At 39.4% G+C, this 23,888-nt stretch overlaps 1 protein-coding gene across 2 annotated transcripts; it reads left to right on the top strand.

The window, feature by feature from the left end:
- The first annotated feature begins 108 nt into the window (after positions 1 to 108).
- On the top strand, positions 109 to 23,840 carry FAM204A (family with sequence similarity 204 member A). 2 transcript variants are annotated; one of them, XM_081863781.1, is made up of 8 exons: positions 109 to 257; positions 3,207 to 3,472; positions 4,899 to 4,989; positions 7,735 to 7,771; positions 8,161 to 8,260; positions 10,180 to 10,269; positions 23,058 to 23,164; positions 23,491 to 23,840. In XM_081863781.1, the coding sequence occupies exons 2-8, from the start codon at positions 3,209 to 3,211 to the stop codon at positions 23,540 to 23,542; spliced, it is 741 nt and encodes a 246-aa protein (XP_081719907.1). In that variant the 5' UTR covers positions 109 to 257; positions 3,207 to 3,208; the 3' UTR covers positions 23,543 to 23,840. The 2 variants fall into 2 exon arrangements, with proteins under 2 accessions (XP_081719907.1, XP_081719906.1); XM_081863780.1 differs by lacking the exon at positions 109 to 257 and adding an exon at positions 527 to 662.
- Positions 23,841 to 23,888: the final 48 nt, after the last annotated feature.

Below are 23,888 nucleotides of genomic sequence, written 5' to 3' on the forward strand. Positions count from 1 at the left end.
GGTTTACACCAGCTCCTCTATCACTTCCACCTCACGCCTGAAAAGCTATAGAAACGAAACCCGGAAGTTTTGTGAGAAAGCTATTAGGACTGCAGGCTTTGGATCGACAAACCCCACCCCACCCGGCTTCGGCGAATGGTTGCTATGGGGACCGCCGAGCCGAGGAGCGCGGATTGGCTGAGGGGCGGAGTCAGTGCTTTCGAGGGCGGGCTGTGCGAGGAGTTTCAAGATGGCCGCGATGTAAACAAGTGCGGGGGGTAAGTGAGGCGAGAAGAGTGAGGCGGCGGCGGCGGTTCTTCTCAGGCCTGTAGGACGTTATTGGGGCAGAGTTTTTGAAGGGAGGCCGGGGGAGCTTTCCTCCTCAGGTTGGCCGAGGGAGGCTGTGAGCTCTTCCTCTCTCCAGTCGCAGGTTTAGGCGCTTTGTAGGAAGTCCCATAGAGTTCAGTAGGGTTTGCTCCCAGGTAAGGGAGGTGGGCGATTGTGAAGCTTGCCTTGCTCACGAGTAGTATGCTGCCAATAAAACGGGTGCTTTTTTCCTCCCATGCCAACCCCTTTTCTGCCCGCTTTCCGTTGCACTTTAATGACAAGGCAGTGCAAATCGCCAGCACCGAAGATCGCGCCTGTCAGGAGGAGCCCCATAACCGCACCTGCCCTTCTCGAAGGTAGCTTTGTGGTTTTACTTCCAGCCCTGTACAAAGGGCGTGGAAACTCTCGTGAATCGATCGCCACAGTCTTAACCGGGCTCCTAGAAGAATAACGTATTTCACAGCACTGCAGAGAGAGGTGCTGCATAGAAGATACAACCCTGAGCTGTGCCTGTTACATAGGAGATGGGGAATCTGGTCCTCCAGATGTTTAGTATTTATTTATTGAATTTATATACCGCCCTATACCTGGGGATCTCAGGGCAGTTCACAGAATAAAATCAAGATATAAAACCACAAAATACCTAATAAAACTAAAAACAACAACCCAATCTCCCGCCCTCCCCAAACCCCCACATTTTAAAAGGGCATAGGATGTTACTCAGATCAACCAAAGGCCTGGTTAAAAAGGAATGTTTTTGCCGGACGCCTAAAGGTTTATAATGAAGGTGCCAGGCGAACTTCCCTGGGGAGAGCATTCCACAGATGGGAAGCCATTGCAGAGAAGGCCTGTTCTCGTGTTGCTACCCTCCGGACCTCTTGAGGAGGAGGCACACAAAGGAGGATGTTGGGACTAGCATGGCCAAGGCTCAAGGATGGTGAGAGCTGCAGCCCAGCTACATCTGGAATGTTAAGAGGTTCCCCCACCCCGGATTAGGCCAAGGTTAGATGCTGAATCTATGGCAGGAAATGTTTTTGTTTTATTTTATTTTGCAAGTTTTAAAGAACAGCTAGTTGTTACAGCTGCATTCTTAAGCTTAAAATCCTGTCTTATAGCTGGGGAACTCTGAAGTTCGGAGAGATACAGCTTGACATGAATCAGGGAAAATAAGCGTACAGAGGACAGTAACTTAGCTACAGTCCTAACCTCATTTACCTGGGAGTAAGTCCCATTGAATTATGAGTTAGGAAATGGTCATGATTTGTCTGTTAGTTTAAGTACAGCTCCTTCAGCAAGAAAACCAGGCCCTGTGCGTTTTTATTGAGAAGTGAGCCTCACTGGCTTCAGTAGGCCTTACTCCTAAGGAATGGTGTACAGTATATGATTGCACAGAATCCAACATATTAAGACATAGTAGAGAGTAAGATGAACTTCAAACAGCACAGATATACACGTATACTTCCAGCATTTTACAGACAGAAATTAGAATACTCCTGAATATAAGTGTGTGACACCAGAGACTGAGAATTTGCAGCAGAGTGCCTTTCCTTCATCATATTACAGGAAATAAAAATATAAACATGGTGTTTATTCTGTTTATTTCATAAAATTTATATACTGCTTGATTGTGAGCACCCTCAAAGTCATTTACAAAAAGATAAAATGAGAAAATCAAGAAAAATTACATGCAGCAGAAGTGGAAAATGCAAAATCTGTGCTGGGGATTATTAGGAAATGGAATGAATATAACTGGTTTATCATATCCACTGTAGATGACCTTCATCTGATGCCAAGTAGAGTGGCCCCTGCAACCTGCCATTCTTCACAGAGTTGGCATCTTGATAGAACCGAAGGGAGAAGCCACCAAGAAGCCCAGGGAAGGCTGCTGTGAAGACAGTGCCCTGACTTATGAAAGGCACCTGAGAATGGGGAGCCCCCAGACATCTAATGGAAAAATGAGGGCCATTTGTACGTGCTCTGTTTTTAAGGCTGGGGTGGGTGGCTGCTCAGAAGGAAACAGCTCTCATCCTTCTCCTGGTATCTGAGATCCATAGCAGGAGGAAGAAGATCAGGGTGGCTTTATAATCCTGTTCCCGACTGGCAAAAAAGAGAGCATTGAGTGGCAGACAGAGAGTAGTGTCCCTGGGCAGGACAGGATACAGTTTGCAGCATACAACTGTTTGCAAACATACAGTTTGCAGGATACAGTTTGCAGCATACCCTGCCAAACCTGGCTTATTTGCAAATCTGTTTGTGGCCACATTTGGAATACTGTTTTTTCACCCAATCTTGAAAAACATACCCAAATGAAGAAAGTTTAAAGCATCTGATCTAATCCTGGGGTCCCCAGTGCTGCACCAGTGGGCAGTCTCAGGTCATTACTATTAAGTATATTTGACTTATGGGTCTTTTATGTTGCCCTTACACATGTGCCACTGCCACACACCCCTGCCCCAGCATCATACAATTATGGATTATGGCTGCCAGACCCTGCCAAAACACATCATCATAATATGCATATAAAACCACTGCTCAGTGTAGTTGCATAAACTGCCTGTTTGATAAACAGTAAGATGTTGGACATTAATTCTAATAAGCCTGTGTAAGCCACTTAAAACTTCAAATAAAAAAATGATTATTTTTGTAATATTGTATTTTTCTAATTCTCTTTTTATGTCCAAAGGATTTGTTTTCACATTCTGTTTCCTTGGATCTTAGAAAATCTGAATTCACTTTGACATTGATGAATGAATAGTTAAGAAGTAAGATGCACAAGAAGTTCTGACTCTGTTTTCATTGCTGCTGAAGAGACAGCGAAAGCCCTAAAGACATTTTAAATAATTTTGTTAAAGATTTTTCCACAGTGATAATGTGTATGTTATCTTTCATTATGTACCTAGAGATGTGGAGTGGACTGTTACCGCCTGGTGTGAATGAAAGTGATGTTGACACAAGTTCTGATGATGAAGGAACATGGGATGGGCCTGGGCCTGAGTCCATCTTAAAAGAGACAAGAGAACAAAAGGATTTGAAAGGCATTCTGTCTTCTAGCTTTGAGATTCAGGAACCTGAAAGTATCACTGAAGGCAATCCTTTTACAGCAGTGGCAGATGAAGGACAGGAATTCCAAACATGTCCTTCTGGAGTTTCATTAGATATGTGGAAAGTAGGTATGAGTACAACTCTGCACATGACTGATACTGTGTTTGGTGTAGTAGCTCTTGTAGCTGATGTTTACGTAGGTAATCATTTTTGAAAGAACAGGTTGAAACAAGAAGTAAAATTATGTTAAATGCAACACAGTCTCCATCTTAAGCTGTTCACCTATGGAGAAGAAACTTCTGGGTTTTGTTTTAATATCATTGTCCCAAAGGTTGCTCACTTAAATAGGAATGGAGGGAGGTGTGATTATTTCTCAAGATGTGTGCTGGTGTTACCATTGTTTATCAAGTTCTGGTTTTGCGTCTGGAGATCATGGAATCAAACTTGAGGCTTGATTTAGTAAGCAGGTTTGGCTACTGTCTGTTAATCTTTATCAAAGTTTCCTAAAATGCACACTCTGCCTTCTCTTTTGCTATATCTTCTAGCAATTATAACCTGACCATCCTTGAGTACTCGTACTTTATTTTTCAACGTATTTCATATTTGTTTTACATCTTCTCCAAGTCCAGAAAACAGCTCAAGCAATTCTGCATGTCCAAATGGATTTGGGAATTAGGTATTTGAAGCAGCTGCCCCTCATGCCATATAATGAACACTTTTCACACCGGGAGGGGTTCAGAAGCAGTTTGTGATATGGCATGGTGAGGCGGTCTGTTTTTCAAAGAAAAAAAAGTAACTCTCCTTGACTATGCCCAAACCTTTAGGTATGCTAAGGGATCTTTTTGGGTTCCAGCCTTTACGATATGATACGATATGGTACGATACGATATCTTTATTGTCATTGTCCCTTGCGGAACAATGAAATTGAAAAACTACATAAAACTACATAAAACTACCACAAAACTACATAAAACATTCAAAAACCCCTAAAAAACTCTAAAACCCCATTTTAAAATACACTATACTACAGAGACCCCTTATGCTGCGTTTAGAACCAGAATTGCATTAGCGTGGAAACTGTTTTTCAGGCGGCGAGTCCTGGCCTTTATGCAGAAGGTTGAAATTGACTCCGAAAAATATGCCTGCATAGTTAATGCAGGAAGTGGAATAAATCACATAGAGATCTGTGTAGACTGTCAGTGTAGTCCTGAGGCTTCTTGCATGTGTTGAAGCTGAGTTAACTGCATAGAGATGCTGTGCATGTATTGTTTTTCCTTTTCACTGCATACACATTAACAGCATACACATTTCCCTTGCACTCATGCAGCAGCTACCATGAACAAGGAAGTCCATGTTTCGTGGGCTCCATTTTAGGGTCTGCGGACTCTGATCCTTGCCATTTTGGACCTTTGAATGCAGCTTGCTTCTATTGGGAGTGTTTTATAGAGTAGATTTCTGAAATAAGTTGATTTTGTACATTCAGTGACTTCACTGTAAAAGCAAACAAAAGAACATAGTGTTTCTCAGTATGTGTTTTTCTCTTTCAACAGAAATTTCAGAGCCTGCAAAAGAAAAACTTTGAAATGAAAATCCAAGTCAGTCAGAGTGACAGGAGGGGAAAGAGAAAGCGTTCCAGAAAAGGTGTTCTGCTTAATTAACAGAAGTCTTGGGAAATGTTGTTGTTTACTAGCTGAAAACATTGTGCTTAATTGAGTCCAAAAATGGTTAAAGCACGGAATAGGTGGCGGTAGTGACAACGCATATGTTGTGGAATATTGAACTTGAGGGTTTTTCTATAATTTGGTTGTGATTCAGAGGTATAAAACATAAATAACATTATTTGTTATGGTCAGGATCCAGAGAACACAACTAGTTCCAGGTATCCAAAGGACATCTTTCCAGAACAGCAGCGCACATGCCACAAGCAGATTATTAAATCTGAGAGCAATTTTAAAAGCAGTTTGTAGTAAGGCAGGAGGGACTATACTTCAAAGAAAATGCCAAAGGCCTTTGGGCATGTCAGAAATAGCTCTTTGAATCTTGGCCCATTTATGTAGTGCTGCTGTACAGTGTTTGTCATTTATTCTTTCTGCGACCGCATTACATAGGTCATTCTAGTTTTATTGGAGAACCAAAGCGAGAGAGAGTGACTTACTCACAGACTCCCAGTTGACTGAGCAGGGATTTAATTTCAAGTTTGGGTCTTGTACACTACTCCTAATTAAACCCCAGTGGTTCTCATGTGTATTTTTATTCTTAGGCAATTCAGCATTTTAATTATTAATGCCTTTTCAGGGTGGCATTTGAACTAGCACTTAGGTTTTTGTAGATTACTATGTGATTCAGCTCTCCAAACCTCTGTGCCCAAACCATCCTACTAAGCTTAGTTGTCTCCATCATAATTATTCTCTGTGGGAAAACTGGTTTATGCTCACATCTTGCCCCTTTGAAATCCTACCTCTATGCATTAAAAGGGGCTCTGTTGGAGGAACTAGGCAGCAGCATGATGGCAGAATTGATGCGCTGATTGGGGAAATGAAGAAACTTAGTCTATGTACCACCACCAGGGAAATGTCTTTGGGTTAGGGCTGGTACACTGAGACATGTTTAACTGAAGCCAGTAGAACTGACTTCTACATAAATAATTTGAATCTGAGTATGAAGGGGTTGTATAGATCCGTAAGAATAACATCAAATAGTTATTTTGTACCACAGTAACAATAACATCAAATAGCTATTTTGTACCACAGTAACAATAACATCAAATAGTTATTTTGTACCACAATAATTATACATGTAATTTCCACAGTTGACTAGAGCTTATTCTCAGTTGTGTATGTGTGGATATCTATTTAAGATACAGTGGTACCTTGGTTGTTGAACTTAATCCATTCTGGGAGTCCGTTCGACTCCTGGAACCATTCAAAAACCAAGGTGTGGCTGCTGATTGCTGCAGGAGCTTCCTACACTCAATCGGAAGCCGCGGAAACCGCGTCTGGAGTCCGGCTTCCAAAAAACGTTCACAAATCAGAACACTTACTTCTGGGTTTGCGGCATTCGGGAGCCGATTTGTTTGGGAGCCAAGCCGTTCAACAACCAAGGTACCACTGTACAGTGAGAATAGTACCGCCTCAGTCCAGTCTGATGTTGTTGTAGCACTATATACGGATGTATTCCAGTGGAATATAAGACAATCCTGTTCTCCTCCCCTCCCTCCACAGCATGCACGTACAGCTACTCAGACCAAACTGTTATATGCGTATTGGAGGTGTGTATAGACCTCCAATACCCTGTGAAATCAGACACATTCCAGCACATTGCTATGGATGTATGTGCACCTCCGTAGAAAAGGGGGAAATGAGATTATATTGTACTCTGTGACAGGGGTGACCGTCCAGCCCCCTGGGGGGGGGGGGAAGGCATCAGCTATTTTTTCTGACCTTAGTGAACCTTCTTCCTACTTGCCACTGTGCTAGAACCACTGTTCACTGTAAAAAGAATTTTGTGGGTGTTACCAGAAGTGCATAGAATAGTTGCTGCACTGCCTCTTCCTTACTGAGTGCACTTGCACCACACTTACCTCTGCCTATTAACCTCTGCCCATGGTGCTTCCTGTAGCTTTTCTCCCAAAGAGATGTGATCTCTGACTGGAGCAGCCAAAGCATGAAATGACAGGAAGCCAATCAGATATGAGCTGTGATGGGAGCAGCCAAAAGCCAACTGCAGAGGGAGAGCCAGAGGTTGCCTGAAGCAATAAGCAGAGGGAGAATTTGTGAAAGATTGCCGGTTTAGAAATGTTGCAGTATTGGTTCCAGAGATGCTCTCCTTATGTGAAAATATGAGATCATTCCATCAGACTGTGTGAGAAAATTAATGATTTGGCAGATGATAATAGTTGTATTGGAATTTGTTTTCTGTTCATCAGCAATTGATGAGACAACTGACATAGCCAACACTGGCCAGTGGCAATTTTGTGCATGGAAATCTCATCAGATTTTGAAACTAGAGAGGACTTGCTCGCTTTGTGGCAGCAATGAATGATGCTGCCAAAGGAGAAGATACCTTTCAGAAACTTATGTCTGCAGTCCAACAGATGGAAGCTGATGTTTAACAACCTTAGTGGCCTTGCCACAGATAGAGCACTAACCATGGCAAGAACTCAGAAAGGATTGTTTGCCCTTATAAAGAAAGTAATAGAGTGCTATAGAGGTGACACAGGTGAGTTAATTGTGTGTCACTTCATTACCCACTAGTAGAACCTGTGCACAAAACTTGCATCTGAGATGTGTGATAACAACAGTTGTTTCATGTATTAAATTTACTAAAAGTCAGGGTGAACAGGAATTTATAACAAATATAATAATCTAAAGTACTTTCTTTCTTCAGGTAAATTAAAAAAGAAAAATGAAGAAACAACTGAAAGGTATTTAAGAACTTTCTGTGATTTTAAATTTATTTTACAAGTATAATGAAATAAACATAACGTTAAGTTGCAGTAAATTTTACTTACTTTTGTGCCTTCAGTATATGAGGGATCATGGCCTATCTAATCAAAATATATGTACATATTTATATTTAGTGATATCAGGCTAGACTTCCTTAGTTAAGATGCCCTTGTATATCAAAAGTACAAAAGTAACAAATCTTGATTACAATCTAACTATGTAAAAATTTCAAAATATCAAATGTGTAGAAGCAGCGTTTTATTCTAAATACATTCTTTAACAGGATGTTTTAATACATGTTTCAATAATGCGTGTTTCTTTTCAAATGAAATAATAATCTCCTGAAAATGTTTTTCCCCCTTTGTAGCCGACAATCCATAAAAGAAAGCCAGTTGGAAGAGCTTACTAAGTATTTTGGAATCAATGATAGGTTTAAATCAATTTCAAGCAAGGAAGCCCCTCCAAAGGTGACTTACTATACCAAACTCCTAACTTTACTGTATACTTTGTTATTTTCTGAATAAAAAAATAGCCATAACTTACTCATACCTTTGATATGCTTTCTTCCAAAGTTACTTTCTGAAGAGCATTTCTCTCTTTCTCTGGAATGTTATATTTGCCACTTGTGTTTTCCAAGCAATTGTTCACATCAAGCAAATACAATGGTACCTTGGTTTACAGCCATAATCCGTTCCGGAGGTCCGGTTGTAAACCAAAACAGGTTGTAACCCAAGGCACGCTTTTGCCAATGGGGCCTCCCCCCCAAAAATTGATTGTAATCCAAAAAACAGGACACACACTTCTGGGTTTGACGTGGTTGTAATCCAAAATGGTTGTAATCCAAAGCGGTTGCAAACCAAGGTACCACTGTATCACAAAACACTTTTTTTTTAAAAAAAGTTCCTCATTGTGGTATTTGTCCAGCTGCTGGAGTTCATGTCTGCCTTGCAACTGCACCCTCTGGCCTGGAAACATTTGTTTCCCAATCCTAGATTACATGAGACGCTGTGGTTACTATATCTAAAGACTGAGCCAACAGTGTTTCATAGATGCGCTTCAGTTGTACTGTAGAGGAGATGTTGGTGTTGCTTTAAGTATTTGTGAGTCAACCAAGATTCAGACTGAAATTACAGAAAAGTAGGAAGTTCTCCATCTTCATACAAAAAACCCAATATTTTTTTCTTACAGAATAGTCCTTTACAGTGCTATCTTATAAATGTCTCCTCACAAGTAAGTCCCATTTAGTTAAATGGAGCTTGCTCCCAGAGAAATGGATATAATATTGAAATCAATGGGACTGAAGTATGCTTAACTTCCTCTCAATCCAGCCCATCTATGGCCAAAGAACTTTGTTCCATTTGGTGTGTTTGGAATAGGAGTGTAAAACTTTGAGTCAAGCTGCTCTGGTAATAAATAACACTTTATTTTCTGCTAGCCTTACATTATTTGTGTTGCATCTTACAAAAGCCCTAGAATGTTTATTAATGATCAGTAGCAAATTATTTATTTTCTACTAGCAATAGATAACAAAACAGATGGAGTGACTAGCAAATGTATGTAAAAATAAATGTAAGCAAACTGAGATGCAGTGAATATCTTCTTAATTGGAAGATAACATTCTTCTAGTAAAGTCTTGACACATCAACTTGTAATCAGCATTCTATTTCCTTCCCCTCCCCTCAGATATATTACAAATAGAGTGTTCAAGAAAGATGAACCTAGAGTTTCAGGGCAGAAATCTATTACATTATTATTATTGCATTCATTAGTGGGCCTTCATTTGTAAATGTTAACTCAAGACAAGTTAGGATTTGCCTGTGTTATTAAGGCTCATTCTTATTGCTTGTTTTTAGAGATTAAAAATGTAGTCCTCTCTTCCTTTATAGCTGACAATTTGCAGGCTTGAATTCAGTAATATGGTAAAATAGTGAAGTGACAGCATGCCAGAATTCGTTTTTTGGATAAAGATAAGATCTAAGAATTATGAAGACGCAGTGGTAATTGGCATTCTTCATATATTTGACACATACACATATTCAGGGAAGCTCCAGGGATGGAACAGATAAGTCAGATATTGAGATAAAATTTTATTGTGACAGGCGTAAACTAGCCCATGTAATTTTTTTTTAAGTGCTGTATTTATCCAACACATAAGGTGGAACTAATACAATGATTTCTTCTCAAACAACCATTCTGTGAATATCTATGTACTTTAAACTACTTTCCAAATACATCCTGTATGCGATTTGTTACACACAGAAATTACAGATCTGCAAGTGAATATGGTTTTGTACATATTGTGATACATTTCTCCTGAACGTGTTTTTGCAATGTCCAGTTGATATTCTACTGGGAACTTTCCTTTTTGTCTTTATATTTCTTCCAGTCTGGCCTCGAAATCAGCATAGACAGATCTTTGGCTGAAGGAGATATTGCACAAGCTGAGGAACTAAGTGATAGATTAGCTACTCGAGAGGTAGGTTGAGCTTTTTCGAATATCTTCACACAAGTCTTATAATGTGGATTAAAATATGGTTATGGGATTGTTTCTGTTTCCTAATCCTTTACTTCTTTTTAGGCAGCCCTTTTTTCAGCTATAGTATATGGGGGAAGGGGATTCATTGAGAAATGTTATGAATGTTAGAATGTTTTTGGGACAGACATCACCCTGAAGTCATTCAGGGGTAAAATAAACCATGGAAACATACCCAGAAAGTAACCATCTCTGTGGGATTTCACAGTTATTTTTATGTGACAGCAGGTCCTCACGCCTGTTGCTGCTGCGATTACATTTTAAAACGCCTCCTCCGGGGGCTCAGGACAGCATACATCATGGGTGTCAAACACAAGGCCCGCGGGCCGAATCCGGCCCGCCAGACCTCGTCATGTGGCCCGTGTAGCCGCCGGCTGCCAGCCTTCACTTTTTATTCTTGCTTTTTTTTTTTTTTTGACACAAGAAAGCCGCCTCTTCAGCGCATGCGCGGCAGCCTACAAGCCAGAGAACGTCTGCCCTCTAGCGGCGCCGGCCGTTCTATACAGGAAACCTCCATTTTACATGCATTCAGGAAACCTCCACTTGTTTTTATATTGAGCGCATGCCATCCTGTGATGTGACAGATCCAATGGCTGCCTGAACCCTTCTCTCCTGTACTGTAAGTCCTACAGATACAACTGGCCCTTTGAGGGTCACCAAACTGCTGATGCGGCCCCCGATGAATTTGAGTTAGACACCCCTGGCATACATGGTTCTCTCCCTTCCACCAACCATTTTATACCCACAGCAACCGTGCATACTTGAGAGATGGTGAATGACTCTGAGTCACCCAGTGAACTCTATGGCTGAGTAGGGGATTTGAACCCAGGCCTCCACACTGCTAGTTCAAAATTTCACATGCCTTTGAATAAATTGCTGTTAATACTCAAAGAGAACGATTAAAAAGTATGACGTGTGGTATGGGAACTGTCATTAGGAAGTGTAGGGAGGACAATACCACTGACCTGTACATAAAGGCCAGTTGATGCACCAGTCCTGAAAGACCTGCATTGGCTCCCAGTACGTTTCCGAGCACAATTCAAAGTGTTGGTGCTGACCTTTAAAGCCCTAAACAACCTCGGCCCAGTATACCTGAAGGAGCGTCTCCACCCCCATCGTTCAGCCCAGACACTGAGATCCAGCTCTGAGGGCCTTCTGGCAGTTCCCTCACAGTGAGACGTAATTTTACGGGGAACGAGGCAGAGGACCTTCTTGGTAGTGGTGCCTGTCCTGTGGAACACCCTCCCACCAGATGTCAAGGAAATAAACAACTATCTGACTTTGAGAAGACATCTGAAGGCAGCCCTGTTTTAAATGTTTGATCTTTTATTGTGTTTTTAATATCCTGTTGGAAGCCGCCCAGAGTGGCTGGGGAGGCCTGTCCAGATGGGCGGGGTATAAGCAAAGTGTTTGGGTTTTTTTTGGACTGTATTGATTCAGGGTGCAAATGCAGGGTTCTATAATGGTCTTACATAGGACAAAAAATGCTCATAGGTTTAGAAAAAGAAAGATCAGTTCATCTGTTGACAAGCTATTTTTTCTGTGTGCAAGGAGCATTTTTAGAGGAGACCATTTAGGGCCCCATCGGTGACCTGGCGTGATGTGGTCCAGGAATAGCTTTGCTGTTTAATGCTATTCATTTTGTAAACTGATCCCAGTTTGCTGCATTTTTTATTGCAATTAATATCTTACACCTTAGCAAATAATTGTATGTTTTAAAGCTTATGGCAACCATTCACAAAAAGGTTAAGCTCAATTAAGCTGCTTTAAAATGAGTGGAACCTAAGCAATCTCTCCAATTGCCCCCTTTGTGAAGAAGAAACATGGCCAGTGTTGTAACATATGCTCTTGCTTCCCCATAATAATGTGTTGGGATTCTATTTCTGGACATCAATGTGTGAGAGAGATAAAAAAAAGTTTGAGGGTTTAGTTTAAAACAGCAACCCTATATATTAAACTTGTGCTATGAGCTCCTTTCCTCAGGGAAGGTTGCCTTTCTTTCCATTTTTAAAAAATAATTCTATAGTTATGAGAATACATAAGAGTTATGTTGAATCAGATCAGCATTCTGTTCCCACAATGACTAACCAGATGTCTAGGGAAAACAAACAGGACCTGCACTGGGCTGGAGGCAATTCTAAAAAGACTAGGCAGCACCTGATAAGTAATGGGAGGGCGTTCCAAAGGGTAGGTACCATCATGTGAAACCCTCAATTCTGACATTGTGCAGAGCAGACCTCATGAGATGGTATCTGCAGGATGTCTTCTACAGAACACCATCCCTGAATCCAGTTGCATATATCCTGGACCTAAGCTGTATATGATGTTGTACACTAGTACCAGCACCTTGAATTTAGCCTGGTAGCTAATTGAGAGGCAGTGCAAATGTTTCAGCAGCTGTCTATCATGGTGATATTCTGGACAGTGAGCAGCCAAGCAGACACATACGTATTTGTACTAGCTGTAGCTTGCAGGTCAACTTCAAGGTTACCAGCACATGGAAAAACAGTGGTCATGTGATCCCAGTCCATAAACAACCATGACTTCTTTACCACCCAAAGCTGGCACAAGGAACTCCTAACCACTGAGGTCACCTGGGTGAATAGTAACAGGTGGATCCAGGAACATCATCACAGCATATATCTGCTCCTTCAGGGGAATATGACCCCATTCAAAGCAGGTGGTTGACCAGTTATCCAGGCTTGGGAACTGTTTGCCCACAGTGCCACCATCCTGCTAGGATTCAGTCAGCTGGTTAGCTTTCAGCCAACCCACCACTAAGTCCAGGCACTGGTCTAGCTCTCACATGGTATTTCCTAATTCAGATGTTAGAAAGAAATAGAGCTGGGTATCATCAGACTAATAATACTTCACCCCAGTAGTTAGAGCTGGATCACATTTAATGCTTGACTCTTGGAGTTTGTGCATTGAACTACTGGGTTCACTGAGCTTGAGCATTGAGCTAGTTCATCTTTCCTTACCATACACCAAAGTTCCTAAATTTTAGGAATATATGCATATGTCTTTAATATGTCCTTAATATGTGAAATTGAGGGCATTTGACTATATTTATTTCACACTAAGTCCACCATAGAAACAAATACTATAGGTGCCAATGACAAAGGGTAACTTAAAACTAGAAGATATCACCCATTTTTATTTTCACACTAAATGAAAACCTGGGCTGACCTGTATTTGTGGGTACAGCTGTTTAACAGTGTGATGGAATACGTGTTCAATGGATGAGTGTTCTTTGGAAATCAGGTGTATAGGTTTTTAATCAGTGGTATTTTCTTTTTCAAGAAGCAGTAACTGGAACCTGCTGATAAAGCCTTTGCTTTGAGGCACAGATCCCAGAGTCCTTAAAGCTGTTTCCTCCCTTAATAAGTGAAACTAATTTTTGATGTATAACATTTATAAGCCTGTGAAACTGATAGAACAGCATCAGTATTGGGGAGGAGGAGGAGAGCCAAAAATAAAAAAGATGGCTAAGAAGAGGCTATGAAAACATGCTTTTAAAAGCTAGGGAATGCCAAAACATAGTTGTCTATCATTCTCTCACAGAGAGAACCAATTTTTATAGAATGGGGTTGCCTCAAATAAAAAAGGGGTGTAAAGAATGTACATAATCTAGAGCCAGGCAGTGTAGAATGAGCAATATATATTTTTGAGATATGGGCAATTATTTGGCTCTCTGCAATGGGGCACTTGTTGCAGTTGTATTTGGGTGCAGGCAGTTATGCTGTGGTACTGCTCTATTGTTTTTCAGGTGTTTTGTGTTCTGTTGATGAAATAGTGTGTGTCAAGAAATAGTTTGATATCCATAGGGCTGTGGGTATCTGCCTGCAGACACTTGGAAAGGTCTTAACTATAAACTGTAAACTTCTCTCGGGACCTTCTGGTATCATCTTGAATTGTCTTGTTAATTTCTATTTCTCCCTGAGATTATAGGATCACAGTGGACTTGGTTAGAATATCTGGTACACATCTGGCATGTCAAATTTATGCCCAATCGCTGATGCATGAGTCCTTTTGGACCCAGATGAGAGGTGGCAGAACGGTGTGGGGCATCCTTGTACGTGCTCTGCTGTCACCTGTGGGGGCCTGGAACAGAACTGCCATGTGAAATGGCCGCCACCTGCTGTGTAGTCAGCGCCTAGTTATAACATGGATTATATTGTATGAGACTTGATTGCACCTGTTTGTGCTGGTAGAAATTTCAGTCATGTTCACAAAGCAAGGGGACAAGATTACTGTCAGATTCATTGATGTTTCCATGTATGTCTCCAACATCAATAGAATGAAATTGTGGTAGCAGTTAATGAGGGACTTCAACAGCTGTTCAAAAATCTTGGTATATAATTCCTTCTAGCTCGTCCCTGTTCTCATGTTTGATGACACTCTCAAAGAATTCTAAATGGTTGGTGAAACAAGACTCTTTGGAGAATCCATTCTGATTGTTTCGCATTAAGACTTGTTCTTCTATATATTTGAAGATTCTAGCTTTAGTAATGCTTTCTACCAGTTTACATGAGACAGAGTCAGAAAAAGTTCTCTGCATAAAATTATCAGGTTTCCTTCATGATCAATATATTGTGAAACAGTTTCTTAAAATCCCTTACTTAAATCCTAAAACAATATTCTTCAAATGTAATATGCAGGAATTCTCCCTTGAGGGTCAAGATGCACATGGTTCAGAGAACTGAGCTGGCAATGTAATTTTAATTGTTAATATTTTGTGAAAGTTGTGGGTTGTAGCCAGAAAGTCATATTCAGAGTAATAAAAATAAATGGACTTGGGTGTATTAAATACAGTGGGTCTAATCTGGAGTATGACTTAGTTGGATGCAACCCAGTAGGCTTAAAACTTTGCTTTGATTTCATGTGCTGTTCTTATTTATAATGGCTTGGACTGTGCTCACACAGCATGATTTACCCAACCTCTTCATCTGTGCTGCAGCCTCAAGCAAACCCCGAAAAGCTACTCTTGAGGGTCCAGAATGACATGAGATGAGGTGTAGGGAACTGCAGCAGGAAGGGGAATTGGTGGGAATTAGAGGCACCTTAAATCTATGAAAGTGTCTTCTGCTTGTGCAAGTTCGCTTTTGGATCCAAGCCAAAGTTAAGAATGCAGAATAATTAAGCTATAGCTAAATTATGTGAGGTTTCTTGTTAATCTTGGGTGTCACAGAAAATCGTACTACAAATTATTCATTTACATAATTATTCTTTTGGACATGCTAAGAAATTTAGAATTCCTGAATTATACTGGCCATATAAAAGATACCCCATTTTGCAACCTACAGAAGTTGTTATTAATCAGTGTAACTTTGATTAGTTTAAATTAAATAGATTGTTAAAGAACACTTTTACATCTCCGTGAAAACCTCCTGACTCTCTGGGCTGCTTAACAATTCATGTATTTAAATATTTTCTGAGTACTGTGCAGGACTGACTATTAAATAATTTGAACACATTTTCTTTTAAGCAATATAGTCTGTGACCATTTTTTAAAAGCTTATACAGCAGTATACTTACATATCTGCTACTGATGAATTCCCTCCAGCTTAGGTCAGCAGGGCCCACCTCAAACAAATAAGTTTGGATTGGCCTCAAATCTCCTCTGCTCTATCACGTTCCTAATGTCTTCCCAAAACCCCTCTTCCCCGATGCTGGGGCTGGGCAGGGAAGGTAGAGCTGCTTTGCCCAGCAGTGTCCATTGCTGCAAGGAAGCATGGAGCTACAGTTTCCATTCTTCCTGGATTATCACCCAGGCATTCAGCCAGAAGCCTCTGCTGTTGCGAAGTCTACCTGTTGGGAAGTGGCTGGGGAAACCCAGGCAGATGGGTGGCGTTATTATCATTATTATACCTGCCACTGGTGCTATCTCCTTCATCAGAGTGAGGTCAAGAAAAAGGGGCTCCTGGTGGTGTGGATTGGCAAGGACTGATGGGGATGAATCTCTAGGAAGGCCTCCAGCAGCCAAGGTTTTTCAAGGATCCAATTGGAGCATACATAGCAGCTCAATTCCCAATACAGTGGAGCCTTGGTTCTCGAACTTAATCAGTTCCGGGAGTCTGTTCGACTCCCGAAACCATTCAAAAACCAAGGCGCGGCTTCTGATTGGCTGCAGGAGCTTCCTGCACTCAAGCACAAGCCGTGTCAAATGTTTGGATTCCAAAAAACATTTGCAAACCGTAACATTTACTTCCGGGTTTGCGGCATTTGTTCATCAACTAAGCCGTTCGAGAACCAAGGTTCCACTGTAGTTGGAGAACTTCTCTGCTGCTCTGCTCCTAAGTGACCCATGATTCACAACTTGTGTAATTTTGTATGGCAAGCTTGATAACTCAGTGTCATCACTATAGCCTTAGTTTTCCTTCAGTATTTGAACTGTTGAAGAAAAATATTTTTTATTAGTAGTGGTACTTTAATTCTTCTATCATTGAAATTTGAGTGGTTACTTGTTTACTATGTGTGAAAGATCTCCTGCCCGATCCACCCTCAAAATATAAGTTTTTCAGTTACCTTGTGACTTAGTTCCTTTGCTCTGTTTTGTAATAGTGCATTAAAATTAGGGCAGTAACTTAAAGAGCAAAAGGCCCTGCCATTTCTGACTTTTCCTGTGCTATCATTCCATTTGTTCACCTAGTAGTTTGCGCCCTTTAGTGTAAGAGATTTCACAAACAATAATTTGTATGTTCTTGTTTTAAATTTGTTCAGATGATTCATGATAATAAATATTACTTTAAAGTGTTCAGTCATTCCTGTACTATAGCCAAACTAGTATGATTATTTTTCATAGACACAGTTGATACACTGTACAGGGAATGGATGTGTTGTTGGCCATTGCGAATAGAGTTGGCAGTTTCCAGAATCACATACAAAATGTTCAGTAATACTTTACGTGCTCAAAGAAATTAAAAATATATATTAAAAAATGTAGAACAACCATGTACAATTTAGAAATGCCTTTTAATGTTAATGTGCTGGGGGAAATAAAGACAAATACAGTATATTTGTGGCTAATTCTTCTGCCTTTCTAGTGAAGGTGTTTCTGAGTTTCTCTTCAATGAGGTTGTTTTCTCTTAACCTTTAGTATATGACAGGGGTTATCACCTAGGATTATATTCATATGCTCTCTTAATTATGTATATCTTCTTTTTAACAAACCTTTAAAAAAGATTTCAGATGTTACAAGTCTAATTAAAGAGACAAAGCACAGTTTATACTGTAGATTTTTTTTCTGCAGTTCAATTAATCAGCATGTTTTCTCTTTTAATTAAAACCATTTTAGTAAATTAAAGCCCACAGCAAAACACATATATAATTTGTTTGTAATTAGCTCTTAATTGGTGGTAGTTGAAGCTTAGCACCCTTGGTTTCTTTCTTCATGATTGCCATTTTATTAGCAGCCAGTCATTAATTAATCTTTTTTTCTAATTAGCTTATAAAACTGTTGATGGCACATTATTGTAAATGTGATTTTAAGTTCAAAGCTTGTTAATAAGCTTTCTTACTTAGAAGAACAGAGATAAAGAAATTGCTGAAAACAGTACTACAGTTCTTTTTTTTAAAACAGCCTTTCTTACAAGGGGACTGTGTAAAACATCTAACAGCTTATGGTTAATTTTTAATGCTGTTTCTTATGAATGGAAGAAGTTACTTGCATATAAATATTTGAATCTAAAACAAAGCTCAAATATAGGAACAGTTTTTAATGTCCATGCTATATGACAGAGTTGTCCACATATACAGTAATTTGATGATTTAATACTCCTCTATAGAAACCCAACAAAGGTATTACAAAGTATTTTGTACTAGAAGTTGAACAAATCATTGACAGAAGACCATTCTCACTTGAAAATCCACTCAATATTCTTGTTTGCTTTATATAGTTAATATACATCAGCAATGGATAACATTCCACAACATAAAAGGGGAAAATCATAGCCGCGGGCAGAACCTGAAATAACTAGATTCATATTTGATGAGAAACTGTAATATAGTATTAAAAGGCTGTTTGGTTTCTCTGATAGACCACAGGATGCTTCAAGACTTGTTAGAATAGAGATGTTCTTTTAAAACCCCTTTGGGTTTAGCCTTTTATAGAACATGCCTACATATGACATTTCTGAATCCAGCCTTGAATGTCCTAGAGAGTATGTATTTTATAATGGGGTTTTTGAAATAAATCTTTTATCTTTTGGTGGACTTTCAGTCCACCAGCCCAGAGGCTCAAGGTGGCACCCAAAAGGTGAAATAATGTATAAACCTAACCATCAAATATAATAATACAAAATCTTAAAAGCAATACACAGCTCAAAACAAAGGCATCAGTCATTGGTCACTAAAGGCCAGCCTAAGCAAAATAGCTCTGCATTGCTTCCGGAAGGAAGCCAGACATACTCAGAGATGCTTCCAAGAGGAAATGAATTCCATGGCCAGGCAGTTGCTGTGCAGACAGCTTGCTCCCTTGCCCTCAATGTTCTAACTTGGCGCATGAACCATGAGAGCATCTTCAGCGGATTTCAAGGGCTATGGTGGGTCATAGATGGTTCCCCTCCAAACATTTCATCAAGCATCTCAAGCTTTATTTATTTTTTGTAATGTTTCCTGAAGTTACAGTAAACACATTTTGCAGCTTTTAAGATCGTCTATTTTCCTCTCTCTCCTTCAACTTTATTTACTATTTCAAACTTCAGCCGTTCCTTTGCTGCTGCTGCTTCTTTTTTTTAAAGGGTTTTATGATGCTGTGCAAGAAACACTAGAAAGGGATAGCTGACAAGGAAAAAATTAAAAATTGGATAAAAAGTAAATGAATAATGTCATATTACTAAAAAGATGAGAGGCTAATTTGTGCCGACTTTTTGCTAATTTTGTTCAAGCCTCAAAATGAGGAGCTGTCACCCGTTCTGTGTAGCACTGATGACAGTGCCAATGATCCATGAAATAAGCTGCCGCTGGCTTTGTTCTGATAAGAATGAACAAATCTGCACAATGTACGGCTCCCTGAATCTCATTTTCATACTTGCATGCAGGCTAAAAGAAATAAGCTGTTTGCAGGCTTGATTAATCAGACATTTGAGGGGGTTTTGTCTCTTTGATCTCTTTCGTCTCCTAGGTAACTTGCTTGACATTAATGTTGAGCTTGAGTAAAGACAATCAGGAATTGTAGACCAAACTGATATAAAAATTAAAGACCTTAGCACTTTAAGTACTTCAGTAATGGTTCCGCTTTACTTCAGAAAACATCTGTTTTCATTTAATTAAAGAACAAAAGCGAATAGCATAAATATTTTTCATAGAAACCTGTTATTCCACAAAAAAGTTTTAAGTATGAAAATTGGTATTTTTAAAAAATATGTGCCTTCATATGGGTTTGGCACGACATGAGGATCCAGGTATTCTTCATGGCTATACAGGTTTTTTTTTTAATGAAAAATAATGGATAGCAAGTTTGCCGTTATGCTGTATTAAGCTGCAAGAGCAAGATTTTTAAAATGATTATCTATGAACTTAAATTAGAATGAGTTTGCCCCCTAGAAAACTAACTTGATTTTAAAAGTTTGTCTCTGAAAAATGTGTACTACATTACAAGGATGAGCCATAATATCTACATTACTTCCCAATATGATTTACACACTTTAAACCTATAAAATTGAAAGGATTTAAAAAAAAAATTAAAAAAAAATGTCGCAGTGCGTTTGCTTGAGGTTATGCAGACGCTTTTACAAATCTTCCAAGTGGCTGTAAAGATGAATGCCTCAAGGGTCTAGCCAGGGCCCTGCTTTTCCAACCAGCTAAAGCCCTTATCTTAAATCCAAGCAAAGTACCATTAATCTTTTTGAAAGACCTTTTATGGCTTTTAATATATCCCAAATTAGAACATTTTACACCCTTGGTTCCTGAAATGTGGTGATAAAAAGCCTTTAGAGCTTAATTTTCCTTACTGCGTGCTCTGACCAATTTGCAGTTCTTTGTGATAATGTTTAGACACCTTAATTAAAATGCAGCAAAATATTGGATGTTCTATATGGAAAATGCTGATACTTTGACTACACAAGAAATTGTTGTATGTATTTTTATTCATGTTTTATTGCTTCTTACAACATTGTATTTTGCTGTATTATCTGATGGCCTGAAACATTTTTTAAAAAATAAATAAATATAAAACCCATTGACCAAGATTTCAGGGGCTTCTGTTAGGAAAGGAAGTGAGGCTGTATGTGAGGGTGTGGATGGGAGGGCAGTATGCTTACACTTGAATCAGACATGGCTGTGTCTGATTTATTCACTGCAGATTTGTCCTTTAGAAGTTGCATCAATGCACAATAACATTAAGTCTGCAAAATGGTTCTCTCTCCCGTTCTTTGCAATAGTACGGGCTGCTTTAGCCCATTCTAGAACCATGCTTTGCCAAGTCTGTGTTACTTTACTCCAAAGATATCCAAAGAAAGAGGCAGCAATCCAGAGAATTTAGCCAGGCCTTATTAGCTGGGCAAACAAGTGCAAGCTAGCTAATAGTGGGTAAGCTACATCTGTGGTTACAGTGCCCAGATCAGGGTTAGAAGCTTGCGGGCATCCTAAGTACTTGAGTGAGCTTTATAGTTGTTTAAAATGGCAGAAATTAATAAATGGGTGTTCTGGGATATAAAAGGGGGTATTGGGGCGGTTAAAAAAATAATGCTCTTCTTAAAGACAGTATCTTTTTAGGCTTTGCAGTGCTTTATTTACTTATTTAAACAGCTTGATTGTAAGAAAACCTAAGCGGTTTCCAAAAATATAATTATATGTTATATGCTGGCAGGGTCTCAGTCATGTCAGCAAGAGTGCTGCAACATTATACACTATCCACAGCTTTCGGATCAAGCACAAGCCCCACATAGAGTGCATTGCAGTAATCCAATCTTAATGCATATTCCTAGATACTTAGGTTGCTGTATGAATACAATTCCTGAGCTGTGATGCTAATTATCTGTGTTCTAGTTAAAACATAGTTCATAACTTGGGCAAACTACTTCTCTATCCCCATTAATTTATTCATTCAGCCCAGTTTTATTTATCTTTCAAATGTCCTACTTTTTTCAGTGATGTTGCTATAATAGTGTCAGTGACTTCACCTGATTTTTGGCATAGGTTTTGTCTACCTCTCAAGATAATCTCACCAAACTCTGCATGGGTGTTCCTGGAGTGGGGGCAGCAATCTTTGTTTATATTTGAAAGCTGGGACCATTTTGAATCAAGATGGTGGGAAAAAAATATGACTTCACCAGATTTTTGACGGGAAGAATCCAGACTCACAAATTACACTATCTATTTTAAAATCACAATATTTTTTAGCTTCTGAAAGTTCCCAGGCACTCCCTGCTAGTATGTGTATATATGGAATTAATAAATATACATATATTCATATGTGTATACCCCCACCCCACCCCACTTCTCTCTGTTTCTTTCCTTTGGCTCCCGCTGTCCTCTGTCATATGTCAAATGGCATTTTCAAGTTCAGAAGAAGCATGCCATAGAAATACCAGTTGCAGGGGCACAACAGCAGTGCTGGAGAGGGCTAGCTGCTGCCTTCATGCCATGTTTATGGGCTTCTCACTCTGGGAAACAGCACTCTTACATTCTTGTGGTACATCACTGGCAATTATGTAGGTTACCCCTGAGTTTGGTTAGTAACTTGGCTGAATCATCGTCCCTCAACACATATAGAACCTCTCTTTGTGGATCAGTTGGATCCCAGCCATTGTATGTATTCCATCAGAGACTGGTTCTCCGATAACCCTGAATGAGTGGTCCTTGGATTTATTTAGTGTAGGTTTAACTCACAGCTTAAAACTACAAGCAAAAGCCAACCTGCCATGGATTTGTTATCTATTGTCCTCGTCACACTGAACCTTTACTGAGAGAATCGGAATACTGAGATAAAATTTATTTGAATTTAATATTTCTGCTATTCATAGCAGCTGGGGAAACCCAGCCAGATGGGCGGGGTATAAATAAATCATCATCATCAAATAGTATTTTTTCAGTTGATTTTCTTTTTTATATCTTTTTGTTGATGGTGATGTCTTGTTGTTATTGTGACTGATCAAAAATATAATTTGGTTGTAGCTACTTTGTGGCCTCTAAAGGTGGAAAAGCAAAGTATAAATGTTTTGTGGAAATCAAATATCTGAAATGGTGGGGGGAATCATCTAAAAACCCAAGAAAATTGAGGGGATCCTTTTTCCTTTGCCTATGCAAAGCCTGGAAAGCCCTAGTGGTGTCCCCTAAGCACTCAATTTAAAAAGTATAAAGAAGGCATGAATAGTCACAACAGTATATCCATTCCTGCTCAACTTCTAGAGAACATGTGCTGAAATGAAACTTCACAGCAACTTTGACTCTAATAGAACAGCTATTATGTTGTTGTTTTTACACGATTATCCCACCTCTTTTTCAAACTGTGCCAAAACTAATTTGATTTCCCATGATTTACATCATGGCGGTTGGCTGCTAGGCAAATAATGAACTTTTCTTTCACTGAAAATCAGAACAGGCTTCACCTTCCTTCCACCTGTTGCTGAATATAATGTACCCAGAAATGTTCCGTAGTAGATGCAGGACAGTTGAGTCAGGTACAAATGCTAAAAACGTCTCAGACAAAGCTGCTTTAAAGGGGCGTTCTTTTTGTCTCTCTTTAATTTCTCCTGTGAACTCACTTGCTTATGTTCTTCTCTCCTTAGCTTGGTGTGAAAATTTCCAAAGCTGTTGCTTGTCGAAATTTTGTGAAAACAAAGCAAGATGCAGAAGCTTGTCAAGAAGCCCGGAAGAAAAAGAAGCTTGCATGGGGGTGGGTCATTGGCCTTCTATATTTAAGACTAATAGAGATTCTGAGTAAAATGTTTTCTGCCTTCAGATTGGCTTCTACTAATCCTTGTTTGCTTAATTTGACCTTGGCTTTTTCCTTGAGTAGTGCATCTGCTTAATGTAGAGTCTTTACTACAGCTGATACATTATTCAAATGTTTATACTTTCCCTTTTGTGATTGCTAGAGTATTAAAAATCTAGTTCCAATATAGCCATTGCTGCTAAATGAAATTTGATTGAAAACTCCCTAAAGTGTACTTTGGTAGATACTGACATACATTTGTTTTTTTTGTTTTTGTTTTTTTTCAGGTTTGAAGCCAAGAAAAGATGGGAAACTAAAAGCAACATGGGATACATGTAGTTAGTTGTGTCTTGGAAGGGGTGGGGGTAACATTTAAATCTGAGGGGAAGTGTTTGTTAATATTGAAGATACATAAATTATGTTTTTCATTGGGTTTTATTTCCATTAGTTGTGCAGCTGGGGGAATCACCGTTGAGTAATTTAGGCTTGCATTCCATACTTTTAAGTATCTCTGGTATGTCTCGAATATACTCTCTTTCGCCCTGGAAATATATCCAATTTATTACCTTTCAAATATTCTAAAGATTTAAATCTCTCGTTTGCCTTGTAACTATTAAAATACAGTCTAGAAAAAAAAGTCTCTTAATTTTTTTTGTTATTTATTAACATCAAAAACAATCTTTAT

Source organism: Podarcis erhardii, assembly GCF_964252035.2.
Source record: "Podarcis erhardii genome assembly, chromosome: 5".
NCBI classification, from domain to species: domain Eukaryota; kingdom Metazoa; phylum Chordata; class Lepidosauria; order Squamata; family Lacertidae; genus Podarcis; species Podarcis erhardii.

What these genes read in the sequence shown, in the direction of transcription:
- FAM204A (XM_081863780.1), top strand. Translation starts at nt 542, where the DNA reads ATGCCAACCCCTTTTCTGCCCGCTTTCCGTTGCACTTTAATGACAAGG. An exon ending in CGCACCTGCCCTTCTCGAAG is followed by an intron (nt 663 to 3,206) that starts GTAGCTTTGTGG and finishes TTATGTACCTAG; the next exon opens with AGATGTGGAGTGGACTGTTA. An exon ending in GCAAGGAAGCCCCTCCAAAG is followed by an intron (nt 8,261 to 10,179) that starts GTGACTTACTAT and finishes TATTTCTTCCAG; the next exon opens with TCTGGCCTCGAAATCAGCAT.